This window comes from Pungitius pungitius, chromosome 6, assembly GCF_949316345.1.
Source record: "Pungitius pungitius chromosome 6, fPunPun2.1, whole genome shotgun sequence".
Lineage (NCBI taxonomy): Eukaryota > Metazoa > Chordata > Actinopteri > Perciformes > Gasterosteidae > Pungitius > Pungitius pungitius.
Genome location: NC_084905.1, coordinates 16,049,126 through 16,064,432, shown reverse-complemented (window position 1 = coordinate 16,064,432; position 15,307 = coordinate 16,049,126). Strand labels below are relative to the sequence as shown.

General features: G+C 43.0%; 1 protein-coding gene across 1 annotated transcript; it reads right to left on the bottom strand.

Annotated features, from left to right (window-relative positions):
• Positions 1-2,134: 2,134 nt before the first annotated feature.
• c6h15orf39 (chromosome 6 C15orf39 homolog) lies at positions 2,135-9,929 on the bottom strand. Its single transcript, XM_037450374.2, has 4 exons — positions 9,545-9,929; positions 4,349-7,597; positions 3,541-3,575; positions 2,135-2,256 (listed from the first exon to the last, which is right to left on the bottom strand). The coding sequence occupies exons 2-4, from the start codon at positions 7,554-7,556 to the stop codon at positions 2,251-2,253; spliced, it is 3,249 nt and encodes a 1,082-aa protein (XP_037306271.2). The 5' UTR covers positions 7,557-7,597; positions 9,545-9,929; the 3' UTR covers positions 2,135-2,250.
• Positions 9,930-15,307: the final 5,378 nt, after the last annotated feature.

Sequence of the window (15,307 nt, the reverse complement as noted above, 5' to 3'; positions counted from 1 at the left end):
CTTCTGGAATGGGTGGTTGTTTGATAATGGACACAATGTTTAGATTGAGGCAGAAGCCAATTTCATTCGTAGAGCTTTTTAACAGAATCAATATGGTATGTTTTTAAACCGTGTCCTCAAGTTTACTACCACTGTTAATTGTGGCAGTTACTGGAAAAAACGTTTCCACCCTTAACAGCAATTCTCTAAAATACTAAAATGGAATTTAGAACTAAATATTCAGCCACCAGATGGGGACAAAACGTTGTGATTAACTCTTAAAGAGGTTTTACGTTAAGTTACAAAAGCAAAGTTTAAATTAACTGCTCATTAAAGAGTGAGTTGTCGCATGTTTAGTCAGTAACAGCATCACACCCATACAACTCCAAAGTTGTTCCTAAAATAAACTTTCTTTTAGGGGAGAAAAGTTTGCTTCATCAGCATGGAATCATTCAAAAAAAGCCAAGATGAGAGTGAGACAAAACAATTTAATCTGCAGAAGAACACAGCAATTACCCAAAATACAAAATGATATGAGGTGAACGTGTTTAAAACGCTATGACACAGGGACTCCTCAGCCTGGCTCCACAGTCCTTCAGCAGCTCAGTATAAAACTACATTAATGCCTATCCAGCATCAGTTAATCACAAACGCAATCCATACAAACAAACAAATCACTCTTATAATGATGGACAAGACGGCGTAGAGTAAACCTACAGTAGTACACGTGCTATTTGACAGTGAAACCTTACTAGCAAAATATTTTTCAAAACTTTCTCATGTCACTCAGTAGCATTTCTTTAACCAGAAACACTGATAATGATGAAAATAAATAGATTTCATAGGTTTTTTTTGTTGTTTTTTTAAAAAGGGACACGTGGATTTGTTCTGCATCACTTTAAAGTGTTGTTGCACTCATTTTACACGACCACAGTACATTGTTTTTGAAGAAACCAGAAAAGCTTTGTAAGGTGTGAAAGATAAGCCCTTAAAAAACATTACAGGATGTTGCTCATTGGCTGGTGCCTGCAAAATGCTTTTGCAAAGTGACAAAGAAATTGACTTTATGACAAGTCCAAAAAGTGATCCAGTCCCATTTCATTCCTGAGAAGGCAAGTTAAAAAGTAAAAAAAAAAAAAAGACCACATGGGAACTGTGAGTACAGTGTGACACGTTCGAAATGCAAAACTGGCACCTACACATTTGTTTGGATGTTCTCGTCTTCGATTTTGAGCCAGCCCTTTTTATAGTCCATCAGCAGCTCCAGGTAGTACCTCCACTCCGGCTCGCTGTCATACCGGACCTCAAATAACGTCTTTAGGGGGTTGGCGTGGGCTTCGTGGACCCGCAGCACTTCCCCTCTGTACCACACTTCAGATTTGTCAACTTCTTCATACAGATGACGTATCTTCTTTCCCACCAGGTCTGGGTAGAAGCTCATGGCCCTCTGGACGGCCGAGCGCAGGACCCACCGCCTCCTGTACTCGGGGCTGTGGCACGTCGACGAGTAGGGACAGTATTTGATCTTCATCACCGAGCGGTGTTTTCTCTTGGAGGAGCCGTGGAGGGGTCTCAAGGCGTGAGGGAAGCTTCCGCTTCTCCGCCACCTGTGGGCGGCCCGGGGCGTCCTCCCGCGACGGCGCCGCTCGCCGCTCGCCGGCCCGCCCCCGTCGTCGGCGTGCGCGTGGGAGGCATCGGCGAGTGACCCCGAGGAGGACACCGCTTGGTAGCACACCCTTTTTCTGTTCAGACCTCTGAACATCCTCCGGAGCTTGAGAATGACACCTGAACAACTCTTGGATCTGTCTGGAGACTTTGCTCCAACGGGCCGCTGCGCGCTGGAGAGCTCCTCGGCCTCGGCGTCACTGGGAGATGGAGAGCCCCCGTCGCAGGTTATAGGGCACATCCAGGACTTTTCTAACGTGGTGCCTAGCGGAATGAGCGAGGAATCCTGCTCTGAAACCCAACGGTCACTTCCTGGATCGTCTTCACACTGATGACCACTTAGCGATTCCAGAGCACCTCCACCGGCGGGCGGCTTTGGGTCGTCGGCCTCCTCCTTCTCTGACAAGCTGTTGTCCAGAAACATACGCCTCGAACTGGTCTTCACCCTGCTTTTTCTTCTCTTCGGGTTCTTGCGATGGTCCTCAAGACGTCTCGCTTGGCGGGATTCTGAGGGCGAGGCGGTGATGTCTGAAAACGCAGGACTCCTGCGGCCAGGCGTCCCCTCGCCCCCGTCATCCGTTTCTCCGTCATCAGGGTCATCCGCCTCTAATCCTGCAACACAGCAATTAGGAGAGGCCAGAATGACTAATAGACACATCAAAATGTGGTTGTTGAGTTCAAAAGAATCCCTTTAGTAAGAATGTAGAAGCAGGTGAGCAAGAGTCGTGACTGAAAGAAATGTGAATAAAACAAATGAATTTCAACATATGATTCCTAAAAGAAAAGGCAAGCTAGCGAACCACAAAGTGCAACACATGTTGACAAATGGATGTTCCCATAGCGCACATTGAGGACTCAACAACAATGAGAAAATATTTATTCAGCAGAACTGGTGAGTGGACAGCATGATCCCTTCACCATAATTGTGAAACGTCAATGTCTGCAGTGGGCAGAAAGCCGATTGAGCCCCGTTAGCAGAAGTCAAATATGGATGTTTTGAAGGTAACAATGTAAAAATGTGATTAACAAATCCCAGGAAAATACTAGAGCCAACAATGACGTGGTCTGTGCAACCAAAGCCTGAAGTAGCTTATTCCCTTCTGCCAAAGCCCTCCTTTGTTGTATGTGATCTATTTAAAAACACTGAAATGAGCCAAATCCCTGCACAGGGTGTCATGCTTCTTCTCAATGATGAACGTGGCCACTGTAGTTTGTTTTGAGTTATGCCCACACACACCATACTGATACCAAAAACGCTTCCTAGAGGACCACATGTACAACTGAAAGTTGCACAGACAAATGCACTATTCATTCTTGCTTGAGTAAAATTGATACAACTCTCTGGTCGCTTTAAGAGATCACTGAGCCTCTTTTTGGGAATAAGACTACAGATTTTGTAACTTTTCAATTCAAAGAAAGGAATATTGCGCCTTCAATCCTGTTTTCTTACAGCACGAAGCATTCAGTCTCACTTCCCTCTATGACTAAACAGAACGGATGCAGGTTTTTTGGATGGAACTGGTCAGCTAAAGGAACGAAGATACCCATCTTCTCATCTGCTCAAAAGGTTCCACAATCCTTTCTGTGTGTGTGTGTGAGACACGCTTTCACTTCCTTCCTCCGGTAATGTGATCCAACTGCCTGCTTCACAATCGTTGAGGTCCACCAATGCGGTCTTACAAAAGCATGAAGGAGAGTTTTGATTGTTCCACACATTGCCCAGCTTAGCACCCTCACCTCCACCCAGCATAGCAAGCATAATGCGATCATGCAATTTCTTGTGAATAGTTAGGGTTAGTAGTCACTGAAAGTTTGCAGAAAAGTGTCTTTTTCTTTGTAAAACAGAAAAATTAAAGAGCAGTGAGATTGCCGGACAACATTAAAAAAAAAATATACCTGGACTTTCTTTTGGACATCAGGTGAGGTTGATTCTGCAAAAAATAAATGGATTTTATATTGAATATTTAAGGTTTGATGTGACTTGTATTTTATAAAAAGGGCCAATATGGCGGAAATAATATAATAATGATAAATTTAATTACCGAAAGATTACTAGGAATAACCATGTCCATCAAAATATAATATTTTATTATAGAATCCATTGGTCACATTTTTCCAGAAATATGCAAAAAATGTAGGAAGAACGGTTGCTTTGACAGTCATGCGGACCATGTCACATGGCCGAATAATCAAACCAGACTTATCTTTGTATTTGTACAGGAAAAGTAGGCTGTCATGTGATGTATCCTCGACAGTCTTATGACCCATCATGAATAACATTTAAAACAAGCTACACCTGAACCGTAGTTTTTTTAGAAGTCAAGTCATACTTTTCACACACTATTATACACTCATCACTGAGGTGAAAAGGGACATTTGTAACTAATAGACTCTACATAATTGACTTAATGTGTTGCACCCCGAGCTGAAGTGCTGAAAGTATTGAAAAATCCTCACTGTAATAAAGGTTTTCAGTTAATACATGTGTATGCACAGCACTGTGGTAAAAAAACAACAACTGTTTCTTACTGCAACACCTGCAATTAGTCTGTCCCGATATAAGATACATAGATAGAGTCGTTCCCCCCTAGAGTGCCATTCATTTGGAAAACGGACAGAACAAGGACCAAAATAAACCGGCCTTTTACTTGAAGGGTATTCACATAGTATTACCTCGGTGGCTCTGAAGTGAACACGCACTCACCCAGGTGTTTGCAGACACAGGTGTGATACAAAAGGTTGACCACGTCGGCGTAGATGTCAGGCAGGTGTTTGAGGGACATTAGTCTCCTGAGCCTGGAGGAACAGGCTCTTTTGTGAAACTGGACGAGGAGCTTTTCTTCGGAGAGCGTGGTCGGCCGCAGCTCCACTCTGTGCTCCTGCAGGACCTGGTCGATGAAGCTGCCCTGCACCGTGGGAAACAGCAGCTCCTTCACCACCAGCATGGGGAGGAACACGGCCCCCGTCCGCATGACGTGTGGGAAAGGACAGCGGTCCTGGGCGGTGTACTCTCTCATCCTCTCCAGCACCGTGTGGAGCGCAGACTTCATCTCCTCATTGAGCCACACCTCTCTGGCTTTTACCCCCAACAAACAAGACACTTTCTGGACTTTGGTTGGAGGAGATGCTGCTTCAGTAAGTCCCACCTGAGACAGCCAGGTTCGCAGTTCCTGCTTTGAAGAAGCCAGCACTAAGTCGGACACCAACTTGCAGAGTGCATGGTGCATTTCAAAGAAGTGCTTGCGGACTAGAACTTGGGTTATTGGCTGTGCAGGAGCCGGAGAAGATTGCTTTGTGTCACAAAAGAATAATTTGTAGGTGGAAAGTTTCAGACTCTGGGGAGGAATGTTTCTAAAATCGAGTTTGCTTTCAGGTGGTTGAGGTGGAGTAACGGTTTTGGGCTGCAAGACGACCAGCTGCGCCGGCGGTGTGCTTACATCAGCCCGAGAAGACGAGTTCTCAGGACAGACCGGTGCCGTGACCTCACCAGGTTTGGACTCATCTGAAGTTACTTTCTCATCTGCTAATGGGGGTTTACTTTCAAGTTCATCAGGTTCACATTTCTTTATCACCAACATTGGTTCGCTGTTGCATGAACTAGTCTCTTCGGTTTCTCTTTTGATTGTTAATTTGCTGCAGTATCTCTCGCCATCGGGATCTAATGGATATACCTTTTCTTCCACTTTAATATTTTTGGGTTCAAAGATCTCTTCAGCAGGCTTCTTCTCTGTGTAAATACCTGCAGACGTTGTTCTGGAAACTAGACGCAGCACAGACTGCTGTTCACCTCGATTGGGCATTTTTGCTTTAAGGTCCATCTTGGTTTTGTTGTCAGGCTGCTCAGCTGATTGGCCGATTCTGCCTGGAAATAACTCTCCAGATGCCTGCAGGTACACTTTGTAAGGTGCCAAGCTGAAGACATTGTCAATTACTGGCATTGGAGGAGAGTCCGTTTTATTTCCTACTTCTCCATTCGCCATTTTCACCCTTTGTCTTTTCTTATGGAGTTCAACCTCACATAGATCCCTATCCTCTTCCTTTATTTTGATTGGTGAAGGGGATTTAGAAAGACGTCTCTTCGGGCCCTCTTTCAGAGCAGCAGGGCCTGAACTGGATGCGGAGCCATCCTGTTTATTTCCTATTGCAGCGGCCGGGGAATAAATTATTTTTCGGACGTTTGCACAATGAGGTACAGCTGCCTGGACTCGATCTGAACTGTGATGGGGTGACCGGGGCGGCCATGCAGCTGGCGAAACAGGAAGGCTTTTTGCCATTTTTGGGCACGTAACCTGGGCATCATAAGCGGAATAGTCCATCCTTCTGTCCATGCTCGAGCCAGTTGGTGGAAAGACAGGTCGGTCAATGTGCAGGCTGTTGAGTGGGTGAAAAAATCTGTTGGTCTGTATGCTGGATGGTGAGACCCCAGCTTGGCTTTCACGTCTGGCAGGACTGGTTTGGTCCACACGTAGCAATGGTGAGTTGGTTTGGTCCACGCGTAGCAATGGTGAGTTGGTTTGGTCCACGCGTAGCAATGGTGAGTTGGTGTGTGGTTGGCCAACACGCAGGCTAGAGTTGGTTTTTTCCTTGTGTAGGTTGGTTGCAGAGGCCATGGGGTGCTCCACGTATTGGCTGGATGGGGAATAATTAACGCCAGGGGAACTATGTTGCCTTTTCAGTGGGGCTCTGAGTTGGCTTGCATTTAAATTAAATCTGGGAACTGCGTAATATGAATAGTCAAAAGCCTGCATCAAGGCATGATTTGGCAATGTTTCAGTGCCTGGCAATGGTATTTCACCATGAAACAACGGAGGCCCGATGTACTGCTCCCTTGTGTTTGGGAGTGTGTGTTTAACAATAACAGGCACATCTTCTCTCTGCTTGAACTGTGTCCCGTTCTCTACCTCTGCATTTGCCTGAGCGTAGTAAAACATTGGGTGCTGTGGTAGGTGGCCATATTTGGTCATGGGAGAATGTTCCCGATAAACCTCTGAGGTCATATGCTCATATACGGGATGGGAGGGGTACAAGCTAGGGTAACCTCTGGGGGAGGTCTGTAAATGCTGGCTGTGCTCACTTGGAGAACCTAAGAGTGTGCGAGTCGGGGTGCATGGATAACTGCTGTATTTGGGGTCAATCCTACCAGGAAAAGTCCTCGTTCTACCTGGGCTCCACGTCCCTTCAGTCATCCTCTTTAGTCTCTCGCCACTGGACTCCATCTGTAAACCTCTCTGTTGCGGCACGCTGTCTTGTGCTTTCCTCTGGATGGGTGGTCTCTCTGTGTAGTGACTATCTGTTTGCATCCAATCGTGCTCATACACAGTGTTTGGCATCCTCGGAGAGCCCTGTTCCAGGCTGTATCGTTGTGTCATCACACAACCCAGTTCATTACAGCAGGGGTTATGCACATAGACTGGCTTAGGAATCGCTAAGTAAACAGCGTTTTCAGATGTGGGAGATAGATTCTCACCTCCAGTTTTTGGTTTTCTTTGAGCCGCTGACCCCCCAGCGGTAGGACTGCTGATCCCAGGACTTTTAGCGAATAATGTAAAGCCCGGTTTTACTCTGGCATGATACAGTGGGGAAGAAAGGCAATGGCCTTCCTCTGAGGAATTGCTGTCTTGCCTGTAAATGATGTGGTTTTGTCTATCCATGCCAGAAAGGGGACTCACAGGACTTCTGGCATCGACCAGAGAGGTCTTTGAGTTGCTCCAAGAAGTGAATCCTGCCGCGTCCTTTCCTCTGGGATCATAAGTGAAGTACGCCCCGCCGTACTGCAGCATCTGCTTACCCAGGAAGCCAGACATATTTTGTGGTTTCGACAGTCCTGTGGATGCTATGGTCCCGTCTAATAGGGGCATTTTGCTTCGAAACACCGGGTCAACAACGGTGGGCATTGGCTGGCTGCTCATCATATGGTCCTTTGGTATTGTGGTTCAATGAAGTAGCTTCAGACCTGTGAATATAATAACAACAATTAGACACTGACATTCATTATTTAATACCTATGCAAAATTGGTCTGAGAGGATCCATCTTTCTATTTAGCGTGAAACAACGCAGACATCATGTAGGACAGAAAGTCAAAAACCCTTTGAGCAGACTTTAAGAGGTCATAACTACTAGGAGTCATAACTAAAACTTTAGATCATAACTGCCCTGAGGCATGAACATGACATAACTTGTGGCTTATCACGTAAACCCTTTTCAGGTGATGCACATGAAAAGTGAAAATAAAATGCGGCAAAGGAGTATAAAAGTGTGATGATGATTTGTACAGCTTAACACTTTTGCAAGGAATTTTGTTGTATCGGTTTCCGATTGCCAATATGATCGTTTTGCAATAAACAAACCAGCCACCCTTGTGGTGATGAAATAATGGTCATGCCTGCAAAACACAATGGGACTGAATCAATGTGATATTGCATTTGAGTAATATTGTAAGTATATTGGTCTTATAGTGGCTCGTTTCAGTTGTGTCATCACAGTCACACCGATGAGCTTCATTCTGGCTCAAAATAGAAGCTTATCACCTCATCAGTCGTGTACTTATCTTGCGTTAATGGTCTGAGAACCAACATCGCAGTAGACCGTTTCTTTCAATTCTTCCCTTTATTACCACAAACTGACTCATACCCCAGTTCCTTTTTCATACACTTCTCCTATATCGAAGCATTTTCTACACTAGTATGCAGGCAGATAAACTAGAACATCGGTGAAGATCAACAAGCAAAAATGCAAGCCTTTTTTACACCTTTAAAATCTTTCTCGACTTGTTATTTTGTCTTTTTCAACAGGCACATGAAGGCAGCATAATGCAACAGCTTGTGCGCAATTCAACCTGCTTGACACTACCAGTTTGGCTTAGGAGGATTTTGACAGACAGCCAAATTTAGAATGCCAATATACAATTTATACAAGTTATACATACATACACACATATATATATGTGTGTGTATATATATATATATATATATATGCAGCTGTAAATAAATACATAAAGCTAAAATAATACACGGGACATTGAACTAAACACCATCCCTCATTAGGACCAAACACAGGCGGTTCATCCTGTTGACAGCTCGCTACAAAGCGATGGCCTATCTGCATGAGGGAAACGTGGTGCACACATATGTGCATGGAGGAAACTGCGAAGGGCTGAGAACTGCACTGTGTGGAGGGTATGTGTGTGTGTTTCTTTGTTTTTTGTGTGTGCGATGTATGCATTTCCAGATCTGTGGGTAAAGGGTTATGTAAAGAGCGAAAGCAACCGTCCACACTGACAGGCTGAGCTTTAAACCCACGTGGGGGGAAAAAAGGAGTTGACAAGAAATTAAGTATGTAGTTAATATCTGGTGATTAATTATCGGCTCTCAGGACAAGACAAGTTGGACAATATCACGTGACTCATACAACAAAAATAAGTTTATTTCCGGCGGCAGTCTCAAAGAAAGCAATAAAATGACTAAGGTACAAACATAAAAGGGGAACTTAAACTCGGAGAAGAAAAGGCGTCTTCTTCCCATGTCCTCTTTATTTTTGTGGGGCGCAGTACGTAAGAAAGACATGAGCTTGTTGCCGTGCCTGCATGACCGGCCTGATCACATTCTTTTTTCTTTTTTTTTAAACGCAAATAATATGAAAATAATATATGTGCAAAAGCTCGATCACAGCGCAAGTGATTTCCATACACGCAGCAAAAGCGTCGCAAGCCACGGTAAACTAAAACCACACTGTGGGCTAAAAAAACCCCACGGTAAATAGTTCCACACTATCTCCTGCTTTCCTGGAGAAAACACCCATTTGTGTGTTTGCTGGACACGATCGGAAGATATCATAATCCGTTGTTGATTTGGATTTTTTTTATTTTTATGTTTGGTTTGAGCCGTAAACGTGGTTTCTTACCTCGATCTTGTGCTGTCAATTAATGATTTCCCAAAAAACTCCATGAAACCTCCGCTTCAGGGAAAGGAGGGGAAAGTCTCTGCTTGTTGGCGGACCGACTCAGTCCGGATGTGCCAGAATCCAACGAAATGAAGCGACGGCATGCCAGGAGGTTTGGGCGGCTCACACGGAGTCCATGCGGCTTTTGGAGAAGTTAACAAACTGAAGAAAAGACAAAAGGGAGGAGGATGGACTTTGATCAATAGGCGGAGTCCCACCCTCCGTCTCTCCATGGCGCGTTGTCTTCACGTGTGATGTTTTCCCGCTTGACATTTTTCCACTATCATTAAGCTCTATCTTATTATAACGATCTGCAGCCACCTAGATGCTGATGCAGTTTTAAGGGAACGCAGTTTATTCACGGATTGACAGATACGACCAGGATCATCCGTGGATTTTTCACTAACCAAAATTATGAAATCATCTTTTATGGCTATTTTGCTCTACAGAAGTAGATCAGATTGCAGGTTATTCCAAGCGTTTTGTTGGCAACCATGCATTTTTATTTATTTGTTGTTTATCCCCAAATAATGATCACCATTCATGCAGACATCCAGACTGGGTGAAGGGTGAATGTTCCCAATTGTAGAGCAAAAGGATGAAGTACTGGATAAAAAAAAAATGAGTAGTCTATATATACATATTGCTGGCATGGACAAGCGCACAATCACCATTTGTTGACCTCGCATAGTTAATGGTTGATCAGAGTTGAAATCCGGTCATCTATTAACTCAGTAAGAATTGCCCCACATTTGTCCAGAATCCCGTAGTCGAGGGGGGTACCACATCGTTCATTTACAGTATATCACAAGTCAAGCAATGTTTGATCCAGCGGCAGGTCACCACACTGATATACAGGCAAGCAAGTATTATTGTAAGGCTAAATTCTTCCACTTGCTTGACTCACCTCTGACTGGCTTAATTTCTTGTTGCACTTGCATCATACCGGTCCCTCCTCACCTGTGAGTTGGAGTGTAATTTGCATGTCTTGAGGGACTGCTACAGTGTAGTCTAGACAAGTTGGTATAGCTTCATTAGTCCCTGTGGCCTCGCAGGTAAAGAGACACACGCCAGGGGGTTTGACTGACGAGGGGAGGCAGGAACTTTTCCCCACAGAGCGCTTTTGCATCTCCCTTATTTCCAGTTACTATGGCGTTACAGCTCGAGGCCAACCAACACGGCGCATCGAGGGGCGAGCGGTGTGCACTGTGGGTGCGGCAACACGAATCTTACAGGCGAAAATGATGTATTAAATGCTTACAGTACTAGAGATTGGAAGGTAAATACACAGGCCGTGAAAAAGGTCCAATATTCTCAAACATCTAGACTCTTTCCAGGATCCATGGCCAGTAGCTAAGTTAGTAAATAATTACACAAAATGAAACGACTATCTCCTGACTCATATTTACTGATATGCAAATATTTTCCTGACAGCATAGTTGTCAGCACTGTCTTGTTGAACGTTACTTCCTTCTATGAAACTTCACTCACTGTTAAATATCTAATACATAAAAACACCAATATAATATGTGACATTTAGCAGATCATTTTTAATGAGATTTAAGAAATTATCTCTCTCTCATGGGTCCATCAAAAAGAGTGATATAAGAGCACCAGCTGTTAGGACGTTTACTTTGAATTATTCATATTTCATTATAATGATTAATTTATTATTACTATTTATTCTAATAGCTAACACTTTATAATTACATTTTTTAGCAACATAGAGTTTTTACTCATTACACATCATAAATATATGAAATCCAATATGTGACACGTTCAAGACAGGTTCTTGTAGCGTGTTTACCGCTTAAAGTCAATAAGGTGAGGAGTGGTGACACAGGGAGGAGATCAGGTGATCTCTCAGGATGTAGTTTCTGATGAAACACCGCTGAACATTCCCAGAGGCTAGAGAGTACACGGTGAGCCCAGAGGCTGCTTCAGTTCCAAAGACACATGAGACCAATATACATGCGCTCATGCACTGTCAAGGAGAAGACGATAAGTGTAGGAGCAGAAGGGAGTGATGGAATAAAAAAATGACCCTGGCAGTAATGGCTTTGTTTTAAGTAACTGAGCTAATTGCAAGCATTGTGGTGATAAAGCTGCTTCACTTTTTTATATTTTGTTACGTAAGCCTCTTGTTGGGGGAGAATTTGTTCATCTGCACATTGGGACTTTCTCAGGAACCCAGTGTGTGTCCTTTCTTGGGAAACCTGTGACCTAAACTAGTCCACGCTGGCATCCTGTTTTTGCAGCTGGAATCCCTTTATTGATCATTTGTTGTCTTCCCTTCTGTCCGTCATAATTGCCTGGGTCACATTAAGGAAGGGTCAAGGGGGGTTTCCTACGACATCTGTGTTTCCTACTGAAATTCCTTTTGTGCAGGGGGTCTTCTGATTGGACAACACAAACCTCTCCGAAGTGTATTAAAGCTCCTATTCTCCCCAAGAAGCTTTGTCAGATCTTCCTGCTCCTCTGAGGGAGAGAGAACAATCATTTCAGCTGAATTGAGTCATTTTACTTCTGCCGGTACTTACGGCTTGTGTTGATTTTTCTATATTCTAGTTAGTAATTAATACTTAATCACAAACAAGTTTAAGCTACTTTTTGATTTCTTAATCCACACATTTCCACCACACCTCTGTTTCCAAAAGTATATATTCATAATGTAGGCCTATACGCATTTTTTTGGAGACTTTGTTAATTACAGAGTTGTTGTAATCAAAAGTAGTACACGTTCAGTTTTGAAAGCACATCCGAACACCTCTTTGTAGCTTTGATGATTTTTTTCAGAATGTCCCGGGAATACAGAGTAATTCACATCAGAGACACACCTGCAGGCTGTCCAAGGTTTCGACAACACGGCCCTTATCTGTGTGGCTGATGTAATGCTCGTTTGGCATGGTTGGCAGGATCCCTCAGCAGCCAATAGCAGCAAGACAAGTTATGGTTCAGGGAAGATTGTTTTTTTTTGTCTGCAGAGCCATTCACAAGCCTCCATGTGCTGCAACCTCAACAGCTCAACAGTATTAATGCCTCAGGTTATTTGCAAACCAAATTGCCTCTGCCTCTCTAGGATTTGGTGGGAACAGAATAAACTGGGATAAAATATTACAACTGTTTTCTGGAGAGACAAATAAAACACAAGCTGCACCAATGTTGCTTTTAAAGGAAGAGTTGGCCGTCCCAGGGAAGAAATATTTAAAGGTTTTGTGTAATAAAGGCATGTTTCAGCTTGATGATGAATAAATACATTTAATTAAAGATTTACTGGCTATTCATGTGACCAGGAATATAATATAATCTTAATCTTTATATCAACAGTTATGTTTGTGAATCTGTTTTGCAACTGTTTTGGTTCTCTGGATGACCATGTTTTAATATTTCGATCTTGAAAGTGTTGTGTCGTACTTCTTGTTCAACATAATAATAATAATACAGAGAAGACATATCTCCAAGGTTGAGTTCCTTACAGTTGAACTAAACAAAGACAGTTGTTACCATCTGCTTCCTCTCACTAATACATAAACAAGACATTGTCTGGTTCGGTTTGACCTTCCCTTCTGTCTTCTCTTGACACAATCCAGACGGGTTTGTTAGGATCAAGGGTTTTCTCACAGAGATAAACATGTGGAACTATGTCAGCGGTGGGTTTCATCAATTTTGACCATTGGTGCTTCCAGTCATGGTTAAGAGCCCAATGTAAAATTATGAATATTGACTAGACCGCTTTATTGTAAGGACGTTTTGCCAAATTATCAATCAGAAATATTGTCTAAATTAAATGAATAAAACTTTACCAAATGACCCTACTTCACTGAATCTTGGGAAAACAAACCTCAGATGAGATGTTTCTGTTGTGCCCTTTAGAAAAAGTATTTCAAACCAGAACAATGTTGTTGACATAAACATTTTATTTAATTTAATCAGCACATGTATGCTTTGACTTTTAGGTACATAAAGACCAGTTTGCTAAAGAACCTGTTGGTTTAAGCACATTGCACATTTATTTGCCATTGCTGTTTTTGTTGTTTTGCATATATGTCACACTTAAATGTTTAAGATCATCAAACATATTTAGTTTGATGACTTGGAACACTGGTGAATCTTCCAGGAGCGGCCGGCCTTCCAAAGTTACTCCAAGAGTGCATCGACGACCAGGAGGTCGTAAAAGACTCAAGAACAACATTTGAAGAACTGCAGGCCTCACTGGCCTCAGTTAAGGTCAGAGGTCACGGCTCAACAATAAAAAAAGAGACTGGCCAAACATGGCATCCATGGGAGGGCATCTAAGAACAAAGCCGCTGTTGACCGAAAGGAACACAAAGCTCATCTCACATTTGTCTAAAAACACCTTTATGATCCCCAAGACTTTTGAGCAAAGCCTGACCTCTGGGCAGCCTTCTGTGGACTGACAAGATTAAACCTTTTGGGAGGTGTGCAGCTTCAAGACCTGGACTACTTGCCATATTTGATGAATTTGGCTCTAAACCAGAAATTCCTGAAGGAGAATGTCGGTCCTTCAGTTCATGACCTTGCGAGCCTCAAGAGCACTGTGGTTCTGCAGCAGGACAATCACCCAAAACACTCCAGCAAGTCCACCTGTGAACGTCTCTTTAATATTACAATTCGTTTGATCATCTGAAATATTGAAGTGTGACAGATTGGCAAAAAATAAGAATACCAAGTAAGGGGGAAAATACTTTTCATAGTACATACCGTTTCAAGAATTTAAAGCTTCGCCAGGGACAATTTGGGAAATCACAAAATCTTGACATAACATAAAATATGCATTTTGATGGTTTAGCCTCTCCATTACATTGTAACGGTACCGTTTTTTAAGATCAAACTAAACAGAAGTGTTTGCTGTGAACTTCACTAGGCGTTTCTGACGCTGTGGTTGAGATGTCAAAGACATCTGGCGAGGAAAAAGGCGAAAGTCCAAGTTGGCGGTGGGTGTGGGTGCCTGTTTAAAAAGATCTACATCTAACTGTTCCGTTTCTATTCTTTCTAAAGCCTTAGGCATCCATCACCTGTTAATTGCAAACCAGTTAACCAGCAGTCCTGTGGTTACATATTGGTGCCTTTAAAGTTTTCTATACATTTAACCCAAAATAAGATATTTTCCTAAATTAAACCATATATGGTTGCTTCCCAGAACTTGGGGGATTCCTGGCACGAATTTGAAAATTTCTCCTAGGTGTGTGCTTGAAAATGGTACCGGACGAAAGGGAAGGACTTTGGGGATTTTAAGCAAAGAAATTGTACCTTAATGTCACATTAAAGATGTTTGATGTCATTTTTGAATATTTAAATGGATCTCAACAATGGGTATGAGGTTTTGGAATGTGATGGTTGTCCGTATTTGTGTGAGGCTATGCATGCAGATAAAGAGGTCTTACGAACTGGAGAGAGAAAGAGAGGCAACAGATTGAGGGGAGTGAACCAGCTGTGTGAAGGCCTCCAAACATTACTTGTGGTCTAGATAGGAAGAACATTGCAAAGGGTGGGACCTTTTGCTGCTTGATATGTATATTTCACAACAACACTTCTCCTTAAGTGGAACTCGGAAACAAGAACAAACGGACTAGATAAAGCGAAAGCTAAAGAACGACATTTTATTTCCCTTTAGAGTCAGTTTTATAATGTTTATGACACTTATCGGATGCAACCTGAACCCGTAGGTGGCAAACTGGACAAGTACTGGATAAGTAAAAAGGA

Bases quoted from the DNA above. Each gene is read 5' to 3' on its own strand.
- c6h15orf39 (XM_037450374.2), bottom strand. From the start codon at position 7,556: ATGATGAGCAGCCAGCCAATGCCCACCGTTGTTGACCCGGTGTTTCGA. The intron at 3,576-4,348 runs GTGAGTGCGTGT...TATTTTTTGCAG, and splicing joins CTGTGTCTGCAAACACCTGG to AATCAACCTCACCTGATGTC.